At 45.0% G+C, this 27615-nt stretch overlaps 1 protein-coding gene across 5 annotated transcripts in view; it reads left to right on the top strand.

Annotated features, from left to right (window-relative positions):
- Positions 1-4619: 4619 nt before the first annotated feature.
- The window catches only part of STK32B (serine/threonine kinase 32B), a 412641-nt gene continuing 389645 nt past the window's right edge, over positions 4620-27615 (top strand). For 2 of the 5 annotated variants that reach the window (XM_047718857.1, XM_047718859.1), the window contains exon 1: positions 4622-5022. In XM_047718857.1, the coding sequence (XP_047574813.1) occupies positions 4971-5022 (52 nt within the window). In that variant the 5' untranslated portion in view covers positions 4622-4970. Of the gene's footprint in view, positions 5023-27615 lie in introns of all 5 variants that reach the window. The other 3 variants (XM_047718860.1, XM_047718856.1, XM_047718858.1) reach the window with 3 other exon arrangements.

Genomic DNA, 27615 nt, shown 5'->3' with positions numbered 1-27615 from the left:
CTCAGACTTGCTGGTCTACCAAGTTCCAAACTATGAAAATGCCTCCAGGGAAGTTTTATGATGCCAAGAAATGCAGACACACCACATTAGTAGCGATTTATGGACCCATATTGTGTGCAAGCACACACACATACACACAAAGACTCTTAACAATAAAAAGGTTACCCTTGAAATTACTATTTTTTTTTTAATCATTAGGGATAATTTGCTATCTCAGTGAGATGATTTCCAACCACAGAACTGGATGTGCAGACTGTGCCTTATCTTGGTATGCCACAAAACAGCCTTTATCATTTTTTTTGTTTATAATGTACAATGCTGCCAAACAGAACATATTGAAACCGAGTGTAAGCAGACAGTATTTACTCTAAGTGAACCAGAATCAAGTTTTAAATAAAATAGGCTTAACAGCAATGATAACAAAATCTGATCTAGCAGACTCGAAGAAATGGCTTGGCACACAAGACACCCTACCCTGGGGAATCACATTAGCCTCTATGGCACGATCGTGTTACATAAAATTAAAGGTTACAGGCGCTGGATCCAAGCATGAATGCTTAATCATGTTCTCAGTGAGAAGAATAGCAGCCCCAGGAATTGGCTCATGAAAGTTTAAGGCAGGAAAAGAGTCCCAGTTCTTGCTTCCGTGCTTATATTTGAGGTTCAAGAAGTAACGCAGACTCACGCGCTCAGTCCCTAGGAAAATCCCGTAGACCATAACTATCACGATCTTTCCAAAGTTGGCCTTCCGAGAGAGCCAGATAGGCTTGGCGCAGAGAAGCAGATGGCTTCTATTTTGCTTATTTATTTTTGCAAAGAGTTAGAAGACCATACTGAGCCTTATCAGGATGTAAGCTGGGCGAGAGGGCAAGACCTGAAATTGGCTTCATCTGGAACACAGCTGAAACCAAATTTAGCCATTCTCTCTTGAGGAGACTGGCCAGCACTTGACCTTGACTAGGAGGTGGAGGAGAAGTGTGCTTACTTCAAAATAATTCAGCCAGATTGTGTAGGTAGTACATGACCCATCCCTTCACGATGGGAGAATCATGACGAGGGTTTCAGAAAGCTCCCACTCTCAGCTGCCTGTGGGGTTCTGTGGGCCCAAGGCAAAGAATGCCTGGAACTGAGCCCCCCTTAAAGCTTTCAGAGGGAACCCATCCTGCTGACAACTTCATGCTGGATTTCTGGCCTCCAGAGCAGTGAAAGAAACTATTTTTGCTGATTGAAGCCAGCAAGTTTGTGGTAACGGGTTGCAGCAACTGTGGGGGAATGAATGCCAGAGCTGTGGTATGGAGGACAAGCCATTGGAATCCTCTGAGCCCTTTTTCCTCCATCTGGAAGGTGGGGCTGATGGTCGCACTTCCTCCCATCAGACAGTAAGGGCAGCGATGGCCTGTGAAACACGCCTTGCAAAGTCAGGGACAATTTAGTGTCCATGAGCTCTTCTTTTCTTTTTTTCCGAAATGAGGTTTGTTTTTTTTTTTAACTGATTATTTAAAATAATATGATTATAAAATACTTCTTTATAAAAGCAATTATACAGTCGTACAAAAGCACTTGAACAATAAAAATAATCTGAACTTTCCAACTCCAGAAATGGCCACTATTCATATGTCCTTTCTCTCGGTTTTGATGACATGTTTAATTTCTGGATTTAAGCTTTCAGGCACCACTTCTCAACCAGTGGGTCTTGGCATAGCTTGTGGGTCCTTTATTACAGGGACTATGATAACATCCACCTGCCAGGTTTGTAGTGAGGACTGCAAAGGGTAATCAATCCACAAAGTACTTGAAATAACGGGGCCTGGTACTTTCTTGGTAAGTGAGGAGAGGAGAAGGGAAGGGGTTGCCTGCAGGGCCAAGCATCCTTAAGGTGGTGGCCCAGAGCCTGGTGTGCAGACGGCGCTCCATACATGGGCCCTGTTGTTGCTATCGTGGCCATTCTGCGTGCTCATCTGTGTTCCGGTGACGTCCAACTGCTCTCAACTTCTGCAGGATGCCCTTCTCTCTTGGCCTCAGGGACTTTGCAGAGGCTGACTGTCTTCTCCCGCTATGGCTGATTTCTCATTGCCCTTCTGGACTCAGCTCATGCACCATTTCTCTTGGGATGCCTTCTTTGGCCCGGAGTATGGTTCCGGGGCCTCCCCTCTGTCCTCACAGGCTATGCTTTTATAACCTCCATGTTTCCTCCCGTCAAAAGTGTGACCCTCTCTGCACTTGTTCTTGTCCCACACTAGACTTCCAAACTTCAGCTCCAGGAAAGCAGACTCTCTCTCACTCATGGCTGGGTCTGTCTCCAGCACCTACCCAGGGCTTGGCCCACAAGAACTGTCCAGAAAACGCTTACTTGACAAAGAAGGAAGGGGAGGGAATGATGCTCGGACTCCTCTTTGGGGGGGCCTTCTGCCTTCCCTGGCTCTCAGGGTTATAACCAGTGTCTGCTGTGTTCTCATGGCCTTCTGGGCTTCCTTCCACCACAACACAAACCCCCAGTCGTAGTCTTTGCATGTGTGACTGTTAGTATGTGTATTAGTCAAATCTTTCTGTGATAATTCTGTGAAACAAACATCCCTCACACTTGAATCTCTGTGGCTTACAAAAACACATATTTTTCTTCATCATGAGCCCATGCTCCACTTTAGGATACATGTGGGGCTCAGGTCTATTCCTTGGATCTTTCATTCTGGGGTCAGAGGATCCCAGGGCCAGCTCTTCTCACGGTGGACAGCAACAGCACAAGAGAGCCAAAACCTGCTCTATCTCTTAAGGCCTTCACACACTCAGACCCGGTGCACTGTCTCTTCCTCCCATACCCCACTGGCCAACCAAGTCCTATGGCAAAACCCCCATGGGCAGTGTGAGAGAAGTAGGAAAGGATAGGAAGAGAAGGAAGAATTGTGAGCGGTTAGTACAGTTTACACAAGAGCTCGATACTGGAGATTATAGCTAACTCCTGTTGTGCTTTTTACATTCAGACACCAACATCAATTCATTTATTCCCCATATTAACCCTAAAAGGGGGAAGAACTGTGATTACCCCCATTTTACAGATGAACAAACTGAAGTCAGAAGAAGTTAAGTAATTTACCCAAGTTACCCTGCTAGAGAGTAGCAAAAGCGGGATAAACCCTGAGCAGAGCAGGGCTTGGAACCCTGGCCTGTGATCATTTCCTCCCCTTGCCTCTTGAGGTACGTACAGGTTGTGTCTCTTTATTCTGCATTCAGTCTGTTACCTGGTGTAGACCAGCCACTCAGTGAGGGCTTGTCGGTGGAATGAAAAGCAAGAAATGTTTACTAAGCATTTATTACATGCTAGGTACTCTTACCTGCTTCTGTAAATGGTTTCTGACATAATCCTCACAGCAATCCATCTCCCCATTTCACAGATAAGGACTCCAAGGTGAAAATGAGGCTTGTCCCATCCCAAGGCCTGGCAGTTTGGGCCAATCTTAAATCTAGCTGTATTGTGCCGGATGGGGCTGACTCCATCTTTTCAGCTTTTCCACGTTGCCTCTGGCAGGGTTGTTGTTGTTGTTGTTGTTTCCTGTACTAGACAAGAGAGATATCCCGCGACCCCCTACATGCCTGCAAGAAGGGGCAGGGATGATAGAAGGATGGGGAAGGGGGAAAGAAGTTGGGGACTTCCACTCAAAAAGAACCCATATTTTCTATCAAATCACAGACAGTGGCTTAAGGTGCCCAGCAGATGGCAGGATGTGGCCAAGGATCCCCCAAAGCCAATCGGGCTGTTTGGGTGGGACCGCACCTAGCGGGTAACCTGCACCTCCCTCAGGAAGGGTCTCCCAGGGTCTGTGCTCGCCCCCCTAGCCTCGGGTGCACCCATCGCACCCAGCACTTAGCACCCTGGGCCCGGGCTCCTCTCCTCTCCGGATCAGGGTTTCCCAGCTCCCGCTGCCAGGGACCCACGCACCCAAATTCGAACCCACCCATTCATCAAACTAGGAGGCCACACAATTCTGGGGAATCCCGAGGTGCTTGTTCCGGCACTTCTGTCCTAGGGACAATGGTTTGAGGCAAACTACACTCATTTGGGGCCTCAGTTTCCCCATGTAGAACAAAGGGGGCTCTAAAAGGTCTAGACTTCCCTTTCATTCATTAAATATTTAGAAAAACATGAAGAGGAAAGGCATCTTTTGGAGAACTAGTAGACGCACCACTGCCCGGGTGCCAGCCCGAATGGCAAATAAAGCCCAGTGGGGCTTCCTAGGGGGCTCCCTTGGCAGCCAGGACGGACTGAGAGCTCCTTTCCCTCCAAAACTCAGGGTACCTGATTCTAAAACGGGGAACAATGATTTTTCAAACGGTTGGGTTGTTAAGAGGTGACGGAGAACGGTGTTTGTAAGGCGCTTAGGCTGGGCCTGGCACTTAGTAGGTGCTCACAATTGCTTACTGCGCGTCGGGAGCGCCCCTACTCCGGAATCGCGATTCCTTCGGGCCCGCCCTGCACCCCGCCCGGCCGCGCTCCACCCGCGGGGGCCCGCCGCGCCCCCTCTTCTGGGCGTCCCCCCACCCTCCCGGCCCTGGCTGCGCTCGCCCCCCGCCCCTTTCCTCCTTCCCTTCCTCCTCCTCCTCCTCCGCCCGCCGTGCATCCTCCCGTCCCCCGCTCGCTGCAGCCGGCGAGGAGGGCTGCAAGGTGGCTAGTGGCCGGCGGCGCGGGGAGCTCCAGGTTTCCGGGCGGGGCGGCGGGGGCGCCCGCAGGAGGGGGCGCGGCGGGCGTAGGAGCGCAGCGCGGGGCGCCGGGAGGAGGGGGCGCGGCGGTCGCGGTCCCGCCCCTGCGCGGCGCTCGGCCCCCTCCGGCTGGCGCGCGGCTGCAGCCTGGGCTGGGCGCTCGCAGCGCGTCCCGCGTCCGGCTCCCGGTTCCCGGCTCCCCTCTCCACGCCGCCCGCCGCTCGCTGCTGGCTCCCCGCGGCCGGGCATGTAGCGGCGGTCAGGCGCCGCGGCGGAATATGGGCGGGAACCACTCCCACAAGCCCCCCGTGTTTGACGAGAATGAGGAAGGTAAGAGGCGAGGGGCGCACCCCTCCTTCCCCCTGCGCGGCGCGCTGCTTCTGCCGAGGTTCCTCCTCTGTTCCGCTGCCCCTCCGGGCGGGCGCGCAGAATCGGACAGGGGGTACAGCCCAGCCTTCACTTGGAGAGCGGAAGGAGGAGCTGCCTGGGACGCAAGTCCGGGTGCTGCTCGGCTCCAGCTCCCCAAGCCCCGGTCTCTTTCAGAGCCGGAGGCTCAGGGAGGTGGCCTGTGCGTGTGCGTGTGTGTGTGTGTCCACGATGCGTTTGGTTTCCTGCACAGGAAGGTTCCAGGCTGCTCTCCTTCTTGGCCCAGGACGGCCTAGGGAAACTTTTCTTGTTTAAACTCTGTTACTCCAAGAAGGCGTCCCGCTTGTGGCAGCCTCCCTGGCGGAGCCGGTGGTGTAGGATGCCCAGCCTCATCTGAACTCCAGGGCTGGGCTTCCCTGTGGCTCAGGTCCCTAGAGCTCTGTACTTGAACTGGCCAAACGCCATTTCCAGCGCTGTTTGTCCTGGGCAACTTGCTTAACCTCTCTGAAACCTTTGTTTCTTCACCCATGAGATGAGTATTACGATACCACCTACTACCCTAGAACAAGGGATTGTTTGAAACTTAACCACTGGTTATCCATGTGAGAAGTGCCTTATAACTGTAATCAGTACAGTATTGCTCTGTACTCTGCCTTTAAAAGCTTGGTTTCCTAATGCTTTGGTTTCTCTGGTGTTCACCTGGCCCCATGCAAGAGTAGGATGTACTGAGCACATACTATGTGCTAGGCACTGTATTAGGGCTTTGTATGTGTTCTCTCCATCCTCACAGCAACCAGATGAGGTAGGTACTTCTGTTGTTCGTTTTGCAATTGAAGAAAGCAATGGGGCCCAGTCATAGCTCCTAAGGAGCAGAGCTGGCTTGGGGGTTGAACAGCCTTTCCCCAGACACGGTGCTTATCACCACCCAGGCAGAGGCTTGTGGACACAGATCATGGTTTCTGGAATGGCCGAGGCTGTGGGTGGTAGTCACATGCTGGCCCAGACAGCCCCTCTCAAAAGGCTACGGGAAGATAGTTAACATAATTTAAGTGGGTTGGCCCTATATGGTGCTTTCCTAAAGGAGTTCCTGTCTAATGGCACCAAATAGAATAAGCCATGACCATCCGTGGTGATAAGGGTGATGAGTGAGGCCAGTGAAGGCCCCTGGGCACCCAAGGAGACCAGAGGCTTTCCTCGTTCTTTAGTCTGGGGCACAGACAGGTGGGGAGGCAGGCAGGGATAGAGGAGATGTAGGCAGGGAGGTGGTGGAGGCCTTTGGGCGTCCCAGGAAGAGTCGGGACACATGCTGTTGAACTTGATCCTGGCCAAGTTTACACTAGCCCTAACTTCTCCATGGAAGTTAAAGGGCTCTTGAAATCAGTGTTTGTAGGTGTGCTCTGTTATGGGACAGCCTCCTTGTGGTGGCTCTGGGACAGGCTTGTCCCCTCTTTGAAGCACTTTTGTCCTTTGAGATTACAATCAAGGCTGTTCAGGTCCCATGAGAAGATATATACTCATTGACAGGTGGGGAGCATGACTTGCATCAAAAACCTTCTATTTGCAAGAAGTCAAAACTCTCCTGTCTATTTTAGTGAAGGGATCTGTATTAGTCTGCTCAGACTGTCATAACACAATACGACTGATGCTTAAACGACGGAATTTGTTGTTGGTGGTGGCCTCAAAGACAGAGATGTTTTCTCATTGTTCTAGAGGCCAGAAGTCCTAGATCACGGTGCTGTCAGGGCTGGTTTCCGGCGAGAGCTCCCTTCCTGCTTTCCTCCGTGTGCTTGAGGAGCTGGAGAGAACTGTCTGGTGTTTCCTCCTTTTCTTACATGAATACCAGTCCTATCAGATTAAGGCCCCACCCTTATGACCTTACTTAACATCTATCTCCATAAAGGCCCTATCTCCAAAGGTAGTCACAATGGAGGTTACAACTTCTCCATGAAGTTTGGAGGGGACAACCCCTGAGCCCGTAAGGGGAGCATTTGTGAAAGCCATGGACTCCCTTCATAGATGAAAGCACAAATGTACATATCAACTCCAATAATTATAGGGGTTCATGCTTCCAGACTGGATCAAAGGTCGTATTTTTGGTAATTTTCAAAGCATTTGTCTTTCTTTTATTTGCAGAGGAAATTTGCCTCCCTTATATGGACATCTGTCTCTCTCCTTTATCCCAGAAAACATGCTTCAAAATATTGATTGGCAAAATAGTTATATCTGGCGCAACCAGATTTTTGATTTTCCTGCTGTTGTTCCTCATTCCAAAAGCAGATTGGACCCAAGGTTAACTGCCTGTTTCAGGGCTCCTGAAGTACAAGGTTAGGACTCACCTCATTTTGCTAGCTTCCAGCCCAGTGAAACATTAACTTGTTTGATTTTGCCAGTGTATCTCTTGTATATTTTCCTGTGCAAGTAAAGCTCTGTTATTCGCCACCAATTAATTCATTTATTCTGTAGGCATTGGCCGATGATCTTTTTTTTTTTTTTTTTTTTTTGCACCAACCCCTGTGCCTACCAGGAATATGGAGAAGATGAAGGCAAATATCCTAACCCTCAGGGGGCTTCCAGAGCAAATAAATACCCAGGACAATGCAGGGAGCTCAGAGAACCTCTAGGTAACATAGAGGAGGGTCCCTAACCCTGAGGCAGGGAGGAGGGACAGAGAAGACTTCCCCTTAGTGTTGAGTCTTGTGCACAGGGCAGGCATTACCAGTAAGGAGGGGCTGGTAGAGATGGGGAAGGGTGTGTTAGAAGGAGGGAACAGAATGTGCAAAGCCAGATGGTAAAGGGTAAGCAGGGCTCATTGGGGACATTATTGGGTGTGGTTAGTACTCCTGCAGTGTGGGATGTGAGGCTGGAAGGCACGGAGATGAACCCCAAGTCCTGGACCACCCTTAAAGGGCCAAGTGGCTATGTGTTTGGACTTGACCGTGTAGACATCTGGAGTCACTGAAGAATTTTAAGCAGGGGAATGACATGCTCCAATGAACTCACATGCCCTTCCAAACCAGAGCTGTTGGGTGGTTGAAGATGTAAACATCTACCTGGGCAAAAACAAGTCTGGTTTGTAAGTAATTTAATACTAAACCGTAGCTGAAAGTTTGCACTGCATAACTGTATCATGCCCATCTCCATTCAGATGGCAAAAGTTTAACTTGCATCCAGGTAATATTAACAACTAACTTCCTGATACAGTGCATGGGCTACTTTTCATGCCTAATTTGGAATCATCACAACTTGGCCTGAGGAGGTCTCAGAATCTGCTTCGTATTAGAGATGTAACTGAATCAGGGACCCCAGGAAAGGCCTGTGTTGCCTGTGTGTGGGTGAGCTGAGACTCACACCCAGGTCTGTTGAACTCCAGAGGTGGGCACCTAATAGTGTTCTCTGTGCCGCTGCTGGAGGCCTAAGGGAAATGTGACTCTCACAGATGGATACGGCCGTGCACAGCGAGCCTGGCACTCAGGTCAGGCTCTGCCACGCCACGCCACGGGGCTCTTTGCACAGACCTTGATAGGATGGTAGTAGCAGTGCGTTCTGACAACACCTGCTCATTTATGATAACCATCTCACATGCCATCTTCAAAGAACATTTGTTGGGCAGTCACATCGTAATACAACTTCTGGGAGTGAAAACAAAATCTTCTCCCCTTCCAAATTCATGTCAAAATTGCGTTTAAGTGGCTTTTCCCCAACACAATCCTTATCCATATTGGGACATTTTTGTATAAGTCTTCACCACCCGTGCCCCCCATCCCCCCACCCCGCCGGCAGATATAAGGTTTCTGCTTTTTCCCTTAGCACTGTATTTAAAGTGGCTTAGGTTGCAGTGGTGTCTTCAGATGCAGTTTAATGGGCTGTAGTATTCCATCAAATGGGACTCTTATAATGTACTTAAATATTTTCTTGTTAGACATTTAGGCTGCTTTCATTATTCCATCTTTATAAATAAGTTGCTTGAAAATTTTGTATATTTTTCCCCCTTCTCTTAGAGGAATTCATGGGGCACCCGGGTGACGCAGTCAAGTTAAGCATCTGACTCTTGATTTCAGCTCAGGTCATGATCTCAGGGTTGTGAGATCAAGCTGGGCGTCGGGCTCCCTGCTGGGCATGGAGCCTGCTTAAGATTCTCCCTCTCCTCTCGTGTGTGTGTGTGTGTGTGTGTGTGTGTGTGTGTGTTTCTGTATGCTCTCTCTCTCTCTCTCAAATAAATACCTTAAAATGAAGCGTAAGGGGAGGGATTATTGGATCCAAGGGACTGAATATTTTTTAGAACTCTAGAAACATGTAAATTAAGTTTCCAAAGGGTTTTTTAAGTCAGTGTTCTATAAATTTATGGCTGGCACCCACAGATTTGGGGATATTGATTTAACAAGCTCTGGGTATTCTCATTTTAGAATGTCATAGATTAAAGGGTCATTTAAGCGTTATTTCTACATTATTATTGGTCTAGATAACTTGACATGCAGCTCAGATCATGAAAACATCTTGGTCTAACCAAATCTGCAACAAAAGTTGCTTTCCTGTGGAAATATTCAGACACCCAAGGCAATTAAAGAACCCCTGCCCCCAATGTTGTATTCATTCTTCACCTGGAGACCGGTGTCTGTCATTTGTGATTCACAAAGTGGTTGGCGTCTATGCTGCAGGCTTTACTCCTGACTTTGCTTCAAATTTTTTAATACTTTGGGCAAACTCATTCATGTTACACCTTGGTTTTCATACATGTAACAGCTATGGCTTGGGCATAAGGTAGAAGCCAAAAATATTCTGAGAAAGCTCCGAATTGTGTGGAATAAACTTTGTTCAGATAATGAGAGTCCCTACGAGGTAGAGGCTGGACAGGTGCCATGGAAGGGGTGCGGGCTTAGGGGCTCGCTTTGCACAGCTGCTTCAGGCACCTGCCTATTTCATGCGGGAGTCTAGGATGTAAACCTTCGATTTCAAGATCTAGACCTCATTGGAAAATGCATCTTGATTTGTCTTCTACGCTAGGAGATGGGTGGGTTAAGAAAATAGCCATAAATCAGTATGAGATTGCTTAGTAGAAAGGAATGGTAAGATCCATCTCTACCTTTGAACACTCATAGAAAATGGGTATGAAGTTTTTGAGCTTAAAGCGTGTGTCAGTCAGCTCTATGGAGTCAGACAGGTGTATACAAACTCCTGTATTTCATTGAGTCTAAGGCACTCATTTTGCCATGTTTGAAATCTCTGAACAGGGGATGCAGTTTGGCCAATGTGGAATTTATGATGTAGTTTTATTATTTGCATGTGGTCATAGCTGTTCACATGATCGTGGTTTATAATAAGTCTAAAAGAGCTTTTTTCAAGGGACTAGAAAGAATCGTAGATTCATCGGCAGCCTTTCCCTCTTAATGGCATAGAAAACAATGGTGCATTTAGTATGTGGGTAGCTGAGATCAGGTGCCACGTGGCACCTGATGGCAGGTGAGCCTCCTTCAGTTAACCAACGTGAGGTCTTTGGAAGGGAATTACCTGGTTCTGGTCACTTCTCACCACCTCCATCACTACCACCTGGTCCAAGCCGTAGTCACATCTCCGGCTTATATTATTACAGTAGCCTCCCTAACTGGTCTTGTTTTTGCTCTTTCTCTTCTCAGCATCACCTCAATGCAGCACCAGAGTGATCCTCCAAAAGTGGGCGGGGGGCATGTCAGTCCCTGCTCCACCTCCACTCCTTCTGCCTTAACAACATGTAAAAACAGAAGTCCTTATAGATGCCCATCAAGCCCGGCCTCTTTGACCCCATCTCCTTCCTTTCTCCAGCCCACCTGCCTCCTTCCTGCCCCTCAGACATACGGACACCCTCATACTATAGCCCAGCACCTGCTACCCGTGCCCACAGGGCTTCTCCCACAGGACCTGCTCCCTCACCTCTGCTCTGTCTTCACACAAATGCCACCTTCCTTGTGAGGCCTTCGCTGACCACCCTACTTATGGTGGCATGCCCAGCCCCCCTTCCTGGCCTTCCTTTGCTTCATAGCTATTCTCATCATCTCTCATATCATTTGTTTTACTTATTCCCTTAGTTATAGTCTGTCTCCCGCCGTGTGATCGCAAGGCTTCAAGTGGGCTCTGTCATTGTGGGGACCCTACAACCTTGAGGCTCAGAGCCTTATAGCTCTGAGTATGGAAAAGGGAGCCTCTTTTTTCATAGTTGCTGCAGAAAAAAAAAGTCCCAGGGTTCATTTTGATCAGTTGTGGTTAAGTCTTGAGCATTCTTGAACTGATCACCATGACCGGGGAGAAATGAGGCTCTCCGTGGGCAGGCTGGGTCGCATGCCCACCCTCTGATCCTGGGGATGGGGTTGGCACCCCTTGAGTCATGTGGACTAAAAGTCTGGGAAGGATTTTTCCAAGGAGTAGTGGGATATGAAGAGAAGAAGGGCAAGTGAAGCAAACAGAAGCATCCACACAGTCCCTGTCTTCTCGTGTTCCTTGAGACATGGTTTGGAACACTTGGCTCATTTCAGTTGTTTGACTGCATGCCCGTCTTCTGCACTAGACCGAGACCTCCAGAAGAGCAGCAAGCATTTCTTTTTCACCTTTGTGTCTACAAGTCCTGGAACAGGGCCCATGAAGGCACACAGCAGCTGTTGGTTGAATGAAAGATGAGAGTAGTCGCTTAGTGGGGTCGATTTCTTACATTCCTCCCAGTTCAGAGGCTTTTGAGAAACAAATGTAGAATGTTCACACTTATCACTACTAAAGTTGGTTTGGAGAAGGTTCCTTGGATTTGAGTCCAGAATGACCTTTCGACGCTGTCCCTCAATTTTACCCTTGGGACTTGCTTGGGTAGACAGGGGTCTGCAGAGTGAGTTCTATTCTGCCAACACTTGGTGGGCCCCAGTTATGATGCATAGAGAGCTCCTGAGAGATTTCCCCAAATGTCAACCTGTAAAGTTAATGGAGATCAGACTCTTGCATATCACGATGCGGGATATCACTTCTCTTCCCACTGAGAGAGAAGGCGGAGATGGTTCCCGTTCTTTTCTGGGTAAGACCAATTCCTGTTTTATGGGACAGCAGAAGGGTAGAGAGACGGATAATGACTTTCCCACGATATGAGCTGGAGTGAAGAGGGTATTAAGATGGAAACAGGATTTATGTTGAGTCTTGAGGGAAAGGTTTAAATGCCTTAAGAGAAAAAGGATCGGTATTTTAGGAGGATCAAACAGCATAAGCTATCACTGAGCTTAGGCATTTTCCTGAGAGAATTAGAAGGAACAAAATATTCTTAGCAGTACTCAGTTGTCTAAAATCTGGGCCCAGAGCAATTGCAGATGGAGATGGAGAAACTTCTAGAAAGAGCGGCGAGGGTCCCAGCACCCCAGTGGAATGAATATTCCAGTGCAGGAAACAATGAGGCCTCCTCTCCCTTGCAGTAAATCTTAAGAGTTCCTCAAGACTGAGCCCTTGGGCTTCTAGCTCAGCCCTCTGTCCTATCTCCCTGCTGATCTTGTCACCCCCGCATGCCCAGTCACCCCACATCAGTCCGGGTGCCGTCAGGAGCTCCAAGCCACGCTGGTTTTCAGAAAGGGAACATGTCATACAAAGAATTCATCTTGTAAAAAGGCTAACTCTGAAAAGGAGTCGGGGAAGACTCTAGGAGTACCAAGGTAGCAGCTGTAGCAGTCCGGCTGCTCCTGGCAGTGCTGAGGGTGAGGGAGCCAGGAAGGCACCTGGAAAGAGGGCCCCTCTGTCTGGTCAGGCTGCGTTTCAGATCTCATTGGAGAGTGCCTGGTGGCTAGAGGAACAGGCAGCCTATGGAGGGCTGGAACTTTCTGGAAGGTGAAACTCATCCATGAGGGCCACTGAGGGGAGGGCCGCCAGCCCCCCTGCACACTTGCTGGGTGACAGGTGGACAACCAGGTGGAAGAAGGGAAGTTTCTTCCACGCTGGTCTGGCAGGGCCTCTCTTGCGCCCTCTGTTGGCAGTGCCTAGCGGGAAGCCAGCGGGCGATGCAGAAATGTCCATGGAGTTCTGCCCCAGTGCCACAGAGCGGTGGGTCTGGAGCTAAGGGCCAATACGTTAATAACTGGTGCCTGTTTCTTTCTTTTAGCAGTGACTCAGTAATTCATTTCCTTCATTCGTATTTCTCCTCTGGCCTCCAAACCTGTGTTTCAATATGTAATTCCGCTCGGATGTCTCAAAAGAATACCTCAAATTCAGAATAACCTGGGGCACCTGGCTGGTTCAGTTGGTTAAGCACTGGACTCTCGATTTCAGCTTAGGTCATGATCTCAGGGTCATGGATAGAGCCCCAGGTCGGGCTCTGTGCTCAGCGGGGCATCTGCTTGTCTGTCTTCCTCCCCCTTTGCATCTCCCTCAGGGCAATCTCTCTCTTTCTCTCTCTAATAAATAAAATAAAATCTGTAAACAAACAAACAAACAAAACCCAAAGCCCAGAATAACCTCAGTCAAACCCATGTGCTTCCAGAGTCTCCTAGTTAAGTGTATAATACCATCATCTATCCAGTTGCAGGGGCCAAAATACCTCGTTTTCCTCAGCTCTTCCCTCTGCCTTCCTCCCACAAGTCCAGTTAGGCACCTGGCTATGTTGATTTTACCTCCCAAGTCTCTCCCAAATCTGCCGTCTTTCCATCCACAGTGCTGCCACCTCCACTCAAGCATCACCCCTCAGGGGACCCGCCCAGGCAACTTCCCACCCAGACTCATGACTGAAGTCATAGCAATGATAGCAGTCCTGTGCTCAGTGCTCGTGAGTGGCTTCCATTGCTCTTGGACTAAAGATTCAGACTGTGATACGGTCCCCAAGACCCTGTGGGGGCTGGAACCTGTCTACTTCTTTCATCTCATCCCATGTTCTCCCTCAATGCATGCGTTAAATTACTCCACATGCTTCAGGTTCACAGCCCAAACCTTGACTTGCTGTTACTGGGTTACTGTCCCAGGCAGTAGTGACCTTCCTTCCGCTCGTTCTCAGTGCTGTTGTTTCTACTCTTGGACCACAGGACATCCTTTCAGTTTCTGGAACGTTTCATGCCACTTCTGCCCCGGGGCCTTGCCACGTGTTGTTGCCTCTGTCTGAAATGCTCGCCCATCCCACCCGGCTTGGCTTGGTCATCTCCCACTGGTCCTTCTCCAGGTCCCTTATCTGATTCCCAGGCTGGGTCAAGATCCCCCTCACATTACCTCAGTCTCCTTTGTAGCAATTATCACAGTGCTAATTCTACATTTATTCCCATGAGTATACTTCATTAGTGTCTGTCTCCCCTGTGAGACTGGAGTCTCCACGAGCATAGGGCCTCTGGCTCTTACAGTGTTTAGTCCAGGTCCCACTGCTTTGCAAAATGTCTGTCCTCATAGCTGCTTGTCCTTGAGCAGTTTTCAAAGAAAATACAGAGAAAAATCACTGGCAACTTGTGAAAGGTAACAGGGTCCCTCCCAATGTCTGAAGAATAGTGCTGTGGGAGAGCGGTATGGTTAGTGGGGGATACAGTGGCTAAGAGAGGTTCACTTGGTGTCATAGGTGGTAACCTTGCGGTGCTGGTCCCACTTCTTTCTGGGTAGCTGGAAAGCTCTTTCCCTCCTATCAGTCTTTCCCCAGCTCCCTCACTGGCATCCCACCGGGGGAATTAGTTTTTACCCCAGCCCTATATACCCCTATGGTTATTTATTTAATACTTTTTTCTATCTTGCCTGGTTTTACTTTAATAGAACCTTCTACCAAGTAGGAACCTCATGTTTCTACCTTCAATTGGCAATGGATTAAGACTTCCACAAATAGGAATCAAGATAAAGTAAGATAGATGCAAAACTGTGAGGCCTGGTGTGGCCGTGGGCGCCTTTTGTAGACCCTTCGCTTATGACTTGCTCAGTGCATATTTTTGGAATGGATTTGCAGTGGATGAACAGTGGATGGCAGTTGTGTGGCTGCAGGGTCTGCCCGGCTCAGGAACTGGGAAGGTCACAGCAGGCCCCCGAGGACATACACTGGAGTGCAATCCCGTGCTCTTCTACTCATTTCCCCTTACAGATGGGGTGTGGGCCTCTGGGCCTATGTGTCTCTGGGATGCACCAGGCCCCCAGCCTGGCTTCAACATGGAGTCTTCTAACAGGGAGGCCCCTTACCTGGCATACTATTTAAAAGCACAGACCCAGGGTCAGACCGCCTGGAGCCCCATGCTGGCTCTGCTACCTACTTGCAGAGTGATCTCCAGTAAGCTTCTTTTCCTCCATGACTTCTGGTTTCCTCCTGTAAAATGAAGATGAAATGGGCCTTATTTCCTCAGTCGTTTGGAAGAGTAAGTGACTTACTCTATGTGACATGCTTACTACATACATAGTCTGGCACGTAATAAAGTAAATGCTGTGTAAACTTCATTAAATAAGGTTACCTTTTGTGACCAAGGGAGGTCAGTGCATAGAAGTTAAAAGCAGAGATTTGAGGGTTACACAGGGCGAGATCCTAATTTTTCTGTGTGTTGTCTGTGTGTAACTGTGGGCCACTTTTTTTTTTTTTTTAACCTCCCTAAACCTTAGAATAGGGATACAACTGTATGGTTGCCATGGGAATGGAGTGAGGTGATGTCAGCACCCAGTAGTGTAAGGTATGTTGGGTGAGAAGGACGTTGGGTGAGAGCTGCTATTTCCTGAGCCTGAAGAAGGTGTTCTGACTTCTTCCCAGGCCCTGCTGTCAGGAGGGTCCTTCCCATTCTCATTCTCCTAGGAAACAGGACCTTCTGATAGATTCTGCCCTCAAAGCTTCCTTGCCTGGGTCCTTATTGCATCTTTCAGGAAGGGCAAGCCCTGTGTTTCAGTGCCTGACTCTGGCCAAGTCATGTGGAACAGTGACCAGAGAGCAGGTGTCCTTTTGCTGGTGGTCATTGTCATTGACGTGGATCAAGCCACCTTTTGAGTCTTCTGTTTGCTCAATCCCTACGGAGGCCCTGGGGGCTGGAGTGGGGTTTTAGGGAGGATTAGATATTGGGTCCCTGTCTTTTCGAAAATGTCCATCCTCTTAGGCATTTGAGAGGAAAGAAGAAAAAGATTTCTGGATGCCTCATGTTGTGGGTTGAATTGAGTCCCCCAAAATAAGTAAGGTGAAACCTAACTCCCGGTACCTTAGAATGTAAGCTTATTTAGAGACCGAGATACAGTGAGGTTAAGATGAGGCCACTAGCGTGGGCCCTCCTCCAGAAAAACTAGTATTCTTATAAAAAGGGGAATTGGTAGGGGCACCTGGATGGCTCAGTGGGTTAATGCCTCTGCTTTCAGCTCAGGTCATGATCCCAGGGTCCTGGGATCAAGCCCTGCATCAGGCTCTCTGCTCAGCAGGGAGCCTGATTCCTCCTCTCTCTGCCTGCTTCTCTGCCTACCTGTGATCTCTGTCTGTCAAATAAATAAATAAAATCTTTTTAAAAAAGGGGGTGGGAACTGGGGCACAAAGGCAGACATGCACATGAGGAGAATACCATGTGAACATGAAGACAGAGATTGGGATGTTTGGTAATGCACCTACAAGCCAAGGAACACCAAAACCGCAGGCAATCCCCTGGAAGCTAGGAGAGAGGAAAAGAGCAGATGCTTCTTCACAGCCGCACAAGAAACCAGCCCTGCTGGCACCTCGATCTTAGACTTGCAGCCTCCAGAACTGTGAGGGGATAAATTTCTGTTGTTTTGAGCTCCCCCCAACCGTGGTACCTATCATGGCAGTTCTGGGAAATGAGCACACCTAATTTTACCATTGCATCGTAACTTCAGTGCGTCATTTCAGATGAGGCCCCAAGCCAGGTCTGGGAATTGTTTCCAGAAAAAGCAACTTCTGAGACCCGTCCTGAAGGAGGGAAACAGGTAGCAGCCAAGGGGAGATAATGTAGGGAGGAAAGAAACTGGGAAGATTGTGTAGCAAAAGGCCCTTTCAGGCAGAGGGGGCTGCACATATAGAGGCAAGGTGGGCAGAGAGAACTGGAAGGTGTTCAGTACCCCAGAGTTAATGGGGAGCAGGTGTGATGGTGGAGAAGAGAGGCAACCTTAGAGATGGGGTCTAAGCCAGCTTCACTAAGGCTAGTACCAGGTTTTCAAGAGCCTAGAATGTCACACTATGTTTTTCAGCTCGGACTGTTGCAACAAACACCCCACAGTGGGGGCTTAAACAACAGACATTTATTTCTCACACTTCTGGAGGTGGCCAGTCCAAGATCAAGGTGTCGATGAGAGTTCCCTTCAGGTTTGCACACAGCTGTTTTCTCGGTATATCTTCACCTTGTGGAGATCGGGGGGAAGCTCTTGTTTCTTCCTGTTCTAAAGACACTGATCCCATGCTAGGGAACCCCATGTTCATAACCTCATCTCCCCCTGATAATCTCCAAAGGTCCCACCTCCAAATACCACCCCATTGAGGGTCAGGGTTCCAGTATATAAATTTTGGGGAGACACAATATACACAGGTCGGTAACACTGAGGAATTTGACTTCTACTCTTAGTTGGCAGGGCTGGCTACTTAATTTGTGGGACTTAGTGTGAAAGAAAAACGGGGTTCCCTTGTGTAAGAATCACAAAACTGCCATTAAAGGTACAAAATTATAAAGCTTTTTCTTTTCTTCCATGGTCTCCCTCTCTCGGTTTGTCGTGTTTTTTTCTTTTTTTTAATTTGCTATTTAATAGCATTCTAGGCAAACAGTATTTAAAGTTTTAAATTATCATGGAAAGAATATTGTGCAGTGCCGGTTTTAAATGCAAATACAAGAGTACTTAACTCATGTGCGGAATTGCCAGAATCACACGATTCATATTGCAAAGCACATGCATACAGACGTATTTTGTTCTTACCAGAACAGAGGAAATGCTATTCAAGATGAACTCAGCTGTTTTAATTTCTCTTCTTGATATGTGCACATTGTGCCAATGCTCTCTACCTTCAGCTTACTAAACAGTAAGGAGACAGTGAGCAGAAAAAGAGTTTTGGTTGTCCCATCTTTTCCTTCCCTTCTGTGTCTTCAGTTCAGCGTCAGTGATCAGCTCACGCATAACTCAGGGTAGAGGGTATCATGGGGTTCCTTGGTCCCTCATGCTCCTTGGAATGTCACTGCCCTTCGTTACTCAGGTGTAGACAAAACTCAACTACCTGGGTCTTGCCGAGCCTGTACACATTGTGTTTCTACCAGAATTCTCTGCTCGTGGAGCATTGCAGATGAATGGGGGGGTGCATACACCTTGGATGCACAGCCTCTGCTTATGCACATGTGTCAGTGTAATCCCTCAGGGAGCAATATTTCATGGATAAAAGCAACCCCTGGGTGTTAAACCAAGTACAGGGCCCTTCTGAGCACAGAGCTCTGTATAACAGCTCAGGTTCACTTCCTTGAAGTGGGTCCTGTTGTTAGAAGATCAAGAGACACCAAAGCTTAATCTGGGGGGTGATGTGACCAGGTTTTAATTTTAGAATGATCACGATACCTGCAGAATACAGAATTGGTTAGCAGGGGGAGAAACTAGTGGCTATGAGCATTATAAAATCCACAAGAAGAGGAGGAGGGTCGTAAATGTCCACAATGGAATATATTTGCATAAATGGAGTTACTTAAATCACTATGTATTGATGTACACTTAAACAAAACCACAACTAAAGATGCTCTACAGATCTTCCAGTCCCATCACCCAGTGGAAAATGCCCGTGAGTTTTCTACTTGTAGGTGATACGGCTTATCAAATTGAGCAAAATCATGGTGCGGCAGGATTTTCTGCAGTTCGCGTAAGTGATATAAGAAATTTATGAATTCCATTTAAAATGTAATTATTTTTAAGCACACTTTTTAAACAAAACCGAAAAGTTGCTCCATGTCGTATTTAATAAGTTCCAACACAGTTTCTTAACCCTCCTCTCCAGAGTATAATTACTCCATCAATCTTCCTGGAGAATCAAAGGGAGCTTAGTGGAACACACCTTTCATGCGTTAAACCAGAATTATGCTTGCTTTGGATTTACATTTGAAAGTAATTTGCATTGGCATTTTATTTCTTCCAGAAAATAACAAATGTTTCTGTTCTTTCCCAAGTATCATGGTCTTAAACTGAGGTTATAAATCTTTCAGAGCTATTATTTGCCAGTCCCTTTAATTTCTGTGGCGTGGTGAGTGGGAAGAGAAAGAAAACTATGATTGAGGATTATTTTTCTTTCTTTCATTGTTTTTTTAAGATTTATTTATTGAGAGAGAGAGAGAAAGAGCATGAGTGGGGCAGGGAGGGGCAGAGGGAGAGAAACTCAAGCAGACTCTGCTGAATATAGAGCCTGACATGAGGCTTGATCCTATGACCCTGAGATCATGACCCTGACCCAAGCCAAAATCAAGAGTCAGTTCCCCAACTGATTGAGCCACCCAGGTACCCTAGATTATTTTTCTTTCTTAGCCAGCAAATAGGACACAAGATTGGGCTCTGGTATGCATTTTGGCAATTTGGTTGTTTTTGGCTTACCCTGAGTTGCCCCTGTGGGGGTGCCCCTACTCCTCATCTTGCTAGATGCATTTGTGTCTTTGTAAGTAATGGGAACATTTTTGTGTTAGATTTTTTTTTCTATTTTATTTTACTTTAATTCCAGCATAATTAACATACAATTAACATACAGTGTTCTATTAGTTTCAGTTATACTTTTTTTTTTCTGGTTTACATTTACTTTTTAAAAGTATTAATTAATTGATTTATTTCTTTTCAGGGTAACAGAATTCATTGTTTATGCACCACACTTTGTGTTAGATTTTGATATAGATTTCTGGTTGAGGTCAATAGGGCAGAGGGCCTCAAATATGAAGTTGTTTGGGGTTAGGTGGAAGAAATACTATTTAAAATACCAGTATATTATCCTGATAACTACCTCATTTCCCCCCCTAAGCTCAGCTTATACCGTGCAGACTTAAATTTTCAACTGCCAGCCCAACTCAAAGTTTGTTCATGACCCTTACTCTTAGAGCTTCTCAGTTGAGCTCTTGCTTCTCTGCCCCATCCCCAAATCTGATCCTTCCTGTCTTCCCAACTTCTGAAAATAATAGTTCCATTCTTCCAGTTGGTCAGGCCAAGATATTAGAGTCATCCTTGAACTTTCTTTTGATTGCACGACACACCTACCCCCTGACTATAGGCCTCCTGTTCCTGTGCCTGTATTTCCATCTTCCATGCCTACCATTTCAACACCAAAATGCTTAGAAATCTAGATAGAGCAGGAGTCCCCAGAGACTCACCTGTTTCATTTGCTGGAGGCTCCTACTCCCAATTTTGTTAACTTTCAGTCTTTAGGGATTTATTGAGACTTACTTATTATGTCTTGGCATTTGACATACCTTGCTAAACTTGCCAAATACTCTTGAAGAGGATATGTATTCTATAGTGCTTGCTGCAGTGTTCTATGTGTCAGGGATGTTCAAATCTCTTATATCTTTAATGAGTGTTGCTGCTTAAAAAAAAAAAAAATTACCGAGAGAGGATTATATATGATTGTGAATTTTTCTGTTCTCTGCAGTTTTTGTCAGTGTGCATGACTTTTGAAATATGTTAATAGAGTCACATTGAGGATTATTTTGTTTCGATCAGATGATGCATTTACCATATGAAATAGTCTTTATCTCTGGAAGTACTGCTTGTTCTGAATTCTACGTGGTTGTAATTAATATAGTTACACCAACTTTTTAATGCTTAGTTTGTGTCTCATAAATCTTTTTCCATCCTTTCATTTTCAATTTGTTTTCTGTATCTTTGAATATAAGTATCAATTTAAACAGCTTATGGTTGAATCTTCCTTTCGTTTTCTCTGAAAATCTCTGTCTTTTAGTTGGAATATTTAGTTTGTCTGTGTTTAATATAATTTTTGATGAGGTTGGGTTTAATTCAGTCACCTTGCTGCTAATTTGTTCCCCCTGTGTTTTGATCTTTTTTTCCTTTTGCCTTTTTTGTTCATCTAGTGTTATTTTAATATTGCATTCTGTTTTGAATATTGGCTTTTTAGCTAAACCTCTCTATGTTTTTTAAGTAGTTTCAATAGGGATTACAATATGTATTCTTAACTTACCACAGCCTAATTTGAATTAATATTACATCACTTCATGTTAGAATCTTACAATGGTATAATTACTTTTTCCCAGTTTTGTCCTGTTTTATCATATGTTTTTGTTTCTATATGATATAAAATCCATGGTCATGGTTATTATTTTTCTTTAAATATCAGTTGTCATTAAGAAAAGAAAAAACGTTTTATGTTTGCCCATGTGTATACTGTTTTCAGTGTTCTTGATTATTCCTTGTAGATTCAGAGTCTTAGCTTATATCATTTCTTTTCTGCTTAAAAATTTGCCTTTACCCCTCTGGTAATTCAGGTCTGCTAACAACAATTAATTTTTACTTTCAGTTGACTAAACTATCTCTGTTTCACCTTCATCTTTGAGAGGTATTTTTATTCGACACAAGTTGACCATTTTTTAGTACTTTAAAGTTATCATTCCATTATCTTTTTGTTATTGTTTCTGGTGAGAAGTCAGGCATCATTCAAATCATTGTTCTGTGTAATTTGTTTTTTATCTCTGGTTGCTTTGACAATTTTTCTTTATTTTTGACTTTCATAGTTTACTTATGATGTACCAAGATGTAATTTTCTTGGTATTTATTCTGCTTAGGGTTCACAGAACTGTTGGATTGTGGATTGATTGATTTCTACTTTTCTTTCTTTCTCTTTTCTAGCACTCAAATAACATGCATGCCATACTACTTGGTAGCATTCCACAGATTGTTGGGGACTTTGTTAAATTTTTTCCCTGTGTGTATATTAATATATTTTCTCACTTTGTTTCAGTTTGGAAATTTTTCCATTGTTCTGTCTTCAAGTTTTCAGACTCTTCTGCATTGTCCAGTCTACTCATTCTGTTAAGTGGATTTTAAAATTTAAAATATTGTATTTTTCAGTCCTAGGATCTTCATTGACTTTCCCAAATTTTCCATCTTTCTCCTGAAATTTCCCATGTGTTTGTCTACCATATTCATTTTTTTCCTTACAAAATTTTTTTTAACAATTCTGCCAATTTCAACATTTTGTTTGTGTGTGTCCATTTCTATGGACACTGCATTTTAGACCAGGGGACCCATTCTCTTGTTTTTTTACATACCTAATAATTTTCTTTATATGCTAGGCATTATAGATGGCACATTGTAGAAAATGATACATGTAAAGCACTAAACACATCTGAGGTGCAATAAATATTAGCTAGCATTGTTATTTTAGAATGTTCTATGAATACTACACCATTTTATTTGTTTTAATTTTTATTTCAATTTTTTACATTTATTTTTCAATTCTAGAATTTTCACTTGGTTACTTTCTTCCTCGGAAGGGTGTGTGTTTTGTTCCATCAGGATAATAAATTGATGACAGTTCATTTCGATCTTCAGAGTTTTGATTTTAGGTTGTGTTATGATGGATATCCTTTAGGTTTTACTTTTAATTCTAGAGTATATATAGCCTTTGCTTCTGGCACTTGGAACTTACTCTTACTGGACTTACCTTGAACTCCAAACTTTGTGTCCCCAACTCTGGAAAGTTTCTGAAATGTCTGTTAATCTCTCCCAGTTTTTCACCTATTGTTTCACTGGGGTCCTTGGACTCCCACTCCACTCATGTTCATGTGGGGAGTCAGCAAGGACTCTAAGCAGAATTTGTAGGCACATTTTGGGACATTACAATTAATTGTGCCCTCTTGAGTTATTTCTTTTTTTTTTTTTTTTTTTTAGATTTTATTTATTTATTTGACAGACAGAGATCACAGGCAGGCAGAGAGGCAGGCAGAGAGAGGAAGGGAAGCAGGCTCCCTGCTGAGCAGAGAGCCTGATGTGGGGCTCGATCCCAGGACCCTGAGATCATGACCTGAGCCGAAGGCAGAGGCTTTAACCCGCTGAGCCACCCAGGCGCCCCTTGAGTTATTTCTTTAGTATAAATTCCAAGTGTGATTATTGAAATAAAGAGTTTGAATGTCTTTAGAACTTTATAACTTGTAAGATATTGACATTTCAGAACATTTCTCTTAAGTTTTATTGCCAGCAGCACAGCATAAGTATAGCAGTTTTACCGGACTTTCTCTCCAAAGAGTGTAAGCATTGTTAAATTTGTTTTCTTAATTTAGTAGATTTGATATGGGACTTGAGAATTTCATTAATGTCTATGATATTGATTCCTGAGAAGAATGAACCCCTTTTTCATGTCTTTATTCACTATTTATATGTCCTCTGTGAAAATCGCCTTTTTGTTTGCCCACTTTTTCTGTTATTTTTTTATTAAAAATATATTTGAATAGGCTCTTAATTCATTTAGCTATTAACCTTTTGTTCAATTTTTCTCTCTTCTCCTGATAATATTAGTTTATCATTGGATAAATTGAATATTAACCCAATTTTCTGGTGCATTGTTTTAATTCATTTTACAGTTAATACATGCTCATTATAAAAATATTTTAAAAATTTAGAATACTTGAAAAAATTGTTAATTATCTTTTAAAAATTTTTTATTTTTTACATTTTTTAAAATTTAATTTCTTTTCAGTGTAACAGAATTCATTGTTTATGCACCACACCCAGTGCTCCATGCAATACATGCGCTCCATAATACCCATTTCAACAAGCTCACCCAACCTCCCACCCCCACCCCTTCAAAATCCTCATATTGTTTTACAGAGTCCATAGTCTCTCATGGTTCATCTCCCCCTCCAATTTCCCTCAACTCCCTTCTCCTCTCCATCTCCCCATGTCCTCCATGTTATTTCTTATGCTCCACAAATAAGTGAAACCATATGATAATTGACTCTCTCTGCTTGACTTATTTCACTCAGCATAATCTCCTCCAGTCCTGTCCATGTTGATACAAAAGTTGGGTATTCATCCTTTCTGATGGAGGCATAATACTCCATAGTGTATATGTCAATAGTCTTTTTTTGATGGATTTCCTAGTGTGTTCTTTCTGAGCGCAGGGACCCCTATTCTCCCCTCTTAGACTGAAAATGCCATTTTTATTTCACTTTTCACTTAACAATTTTACATAAGCATTTTTCTAATCTTCTAATAAATATTTACTGTGCCTCTACATTGCTTAGTGCAAGGTTCCATGTAGCTACAAGTTTGCTTAATTTTATCAGTTTTTGCTGCATAACATTTCCACCCATCATTCAAATACATACAGCAGTAAGCATTCAGAACTTTTGTTCGTGTTTCTGAAGCCAAGGCTGGAGATGCAGAAGCAATATGGGTCAAGTCCTCATGGCAATGGCAGAAGTACAAGAGGTCAAGTCCAACTATGCAAGTGCATTTCACACTTCTGCTGGGGTGGCATCTGTTACCATCTGCTGGCTGAAGAAAATCGCATGACCAAGTGAACCCAAGTGAAGTGGTAAGGATACACTCTGCTAACCATGAAGCCATAGCACCCAGGTGTATGTATAGTGTGACTATAGGGAGTGAAAAATTGGGACCAATAATCCAATTTATAACAACGAGAGATAAATGTTATGTTTTAACCATTGTATATCATCCTACCATATGGATATACTGTAATTTTCTTAAATTGTCTCTTATTTTTAGGTCTTTAGCTTATTCCTAGTTCTCTTTCTCATAAATGATGCCAAATTGGCCATCTTTTAAATAAGTTTTTCCCTTGCATTCAGCACTATATTCTTACAGTTGTAATTCCCTGGAGTCAAATTACTGGATCAAAGCATAGGGGTATTATTGTCTTCTGAGTCATAATTTTTTATTCTGTGTTACTGACAAGCATTTTTCCTGTGGATCGTTTTTTCATTGATTAGTTAATGAAATTTACTTGCATATTCACAAGGCTGATCTCTATTGACATAATCTGCATTTTGCATCTTTTAGCTAATGCTGTGGGAAAATATGCTAAAAAGTTGTTAAATTTTAAGCTGGTGAACTGTGTACACAGTAATTGCAGGTTGCTAGATGATAATGATGATAAACTCTGAATGTGTATGTAAATCTTTGCCATGGTTACAGTGGCCACATTTATGGGAAGAGATGTTGATATCATAGGCTTCATGGACCTTTTTGATAACTAAGTCTGGGTCAGAAGGGAAATCTCATTTTTCACTGTAAAATTTTACTGGGCAGTGATTTTTCTTTGTTTGAATCATATGGGAAGGCTAGGTCACTGGAGGAAGAAGGGCAAGGAAAAGAGAGAAAGGGGTGCTTACTTGCTCAGGTCTCACCATCTGTGGTGATACGCTCAGGATGGGCTGCTCTGTCATGCTGGAGGACTCCCATATTTCAGGGCTGCATCCCCGAACTCTCAGCTCCACCTGAGAAGGGGTCTTGCTTACCATGTTTCACTCTACACCCAGCAACTAAAACACTGCATGGCACTCTACACAGTATTCCCCATATAATATTCATTGAAAGAGTAGATGAGCCTCCTAGTGTTCATTATATTTAGTGTGGCATTGCCCATGTCAGTGTACCAATGACAGGAGAATGTCATGGATATGAGACATGACAATGAGAATAAGCAGAACCCCAGCAAAAATATGATAAGGTGTCACTACCCTGTCCATCTCCCTGCTGCACACAGGCACTGACTTTTACAGCCCAACCCTCTTGTTAGTCCTACCGTACTTCTCAATCTCACCCTAACCACTGAAAAATGTCACTGATGTGCGCCAACTTCCCCAGCAGCTGTGAGGGCAAACACCACTAGTTAGTTATGGCACCACTCTCATTGAACCCAGATCAGCTTCAGAATCCTCCCCAATGCAACTCTAAGTAGATTCTGCCCAGTGAGCAGAGAAGGCACTGAAAACCTCTTCCTGGTTGACCCATTATTCAGCCTTCTGATGGGTGCATCTCTCAACTGTCTTCAAAAGACTTCCTCTCTTTTCTCTTCTACTCATGGTTAAATGTTCAAAATACGTCTTACCTGCGTCTTTGCCTAAGACATCGGGCAGCTTTGTATAATAACCCAAGTTTCATGTGATGCTTAGCAAGGAGGCTACATGGACAACAGGAAAGGGTTCTTTTCTAACATCAGGTGTCCCAGGGCCCTGGAGAACCCACCCAATTGTAACAGTCTGAAGCTTACTTTAGAGTGGACTAGTAGGAGCTCCTATTGCTAAAGAAAAAAAAATATTCAGTGACACTTGTTGAACACAGTAAGGAAGACCATATTCAAGCGAGGGGTGGGCACTGTGATAAGTGAAGGTGCCACTGCAATGGGGTCTTGCAGTGGGGAGAGATGGGACTCAACTCTAAATATAGTATGGGCAAGTGGGAAATTACATAATCTGCATTTACAGATTATGTATCTGTATCTCAGATTATGTATTATATATCTCCTTACAGCCAAGGAGCAGAGTGGGGATCAGTGGATAGAAGACTACTGAGAGAAAATGTGAAGGCTGATGGGGGGTTCTCACTAAACTAAGCTAACAGGATTCTTGCTGAAGGCAGGCCAAGGTGATCAGACATCACCTGGAGGATGGTGGTGAGTGAAGAACCCAAGAAGATGTTGAGGGTGATCAGTTGTGGAGGATGGGGGATTCTAACTAAACCAGTGTAGAGGATTCTTGCTAAAATTGGACAATACAGAGGTGAACACGAAGGCTCAAAAGTCAGGTCTAGGTGAAAAGATCGGAGGAGCCTGGGTAGTTTGGTCAAAGAGAGAATCTTTGTCCAGTAGGCTGCTTTGTTGAGTAAGGAATATTCCACGAATAGTAACTGGAACTGCAAAGACATTTCTCCCATGTCAGGAGGAAGAATTCCAGAAGTATGTGCTCCATGATGCAGTGACATCATTGAAGATCCTGGTTCCTTCTGTCCTGCTCCACTGTGCTCCAACTCTTGGCTCTTTCTCAGGCTCAACCCTCCAGGTCTCAGGATAGCAGCTGCCGCGTATCCCCACACAGCATATCCACACAGGACATATCCCCAGGTGACAGTGTCTAAAGCAGAAGAGAATGAAGGGAGAAAGGGGGCTTTTTCTCCTTTTGCCTCTTATTAGGGAGGACAACATATCCCAGAAGCTACCTGCACAATTTTCCTTGTAGCTTATTGGTCATAACTAGGTCGCATGTCCATACCCTTGACCAATCACTGGCCCAAATGTGCTGTACTGCCATATTGGTCCTGGATGAACAAGAGTTCACTCCCTAGGGCTGGCTGAAAAAGCTGGAACTTTCGGCCAGGTTGGAGATAGACTGGTTTTAGGGTAGACAAACTCTTATGTTTGCCACAGTCTAAAAAATACTGTTCTACTTCTTCTGATGTGAAGAGTGGAGGCTAAAAATTCAACTGAGTCAACTGTAAGACCACATTACTGTGAAGTTTCCCATTAGCTATCTAGTGTGAAGTTCTGGGGGTCTAAAATTTTGGCGGGGGGGAAGGTGTGTCTGACTCTTTCCAAGCTCCAGATTCCATTTGGCCTTCCTGGTGGCTTTTGTCTGCTCTGGCTTACATGTCACCTGGGGCGCTTCCTCTTGTCAGTTTGAGAGACAAAACTAGGGAGGTAGGGAGCTACCTTCTACCTCCCAGTTC

This window comes from Lutra lutra, chromosome 2, assembly GCF_902655055.1.
Source record: "Lutra lutra chromosome 2, mLutLut1.2, whole genome shotgun sequence".
NCBI classification, from domain to species: Eukaryota; Metazoa; Chordata; class Mammalia; order Carnivora; family Mustelidae; genus Lutra; species Lutra lutra.
This window is presented reverse-complemented; position numbering and strand designations above follow the sequence as displayed.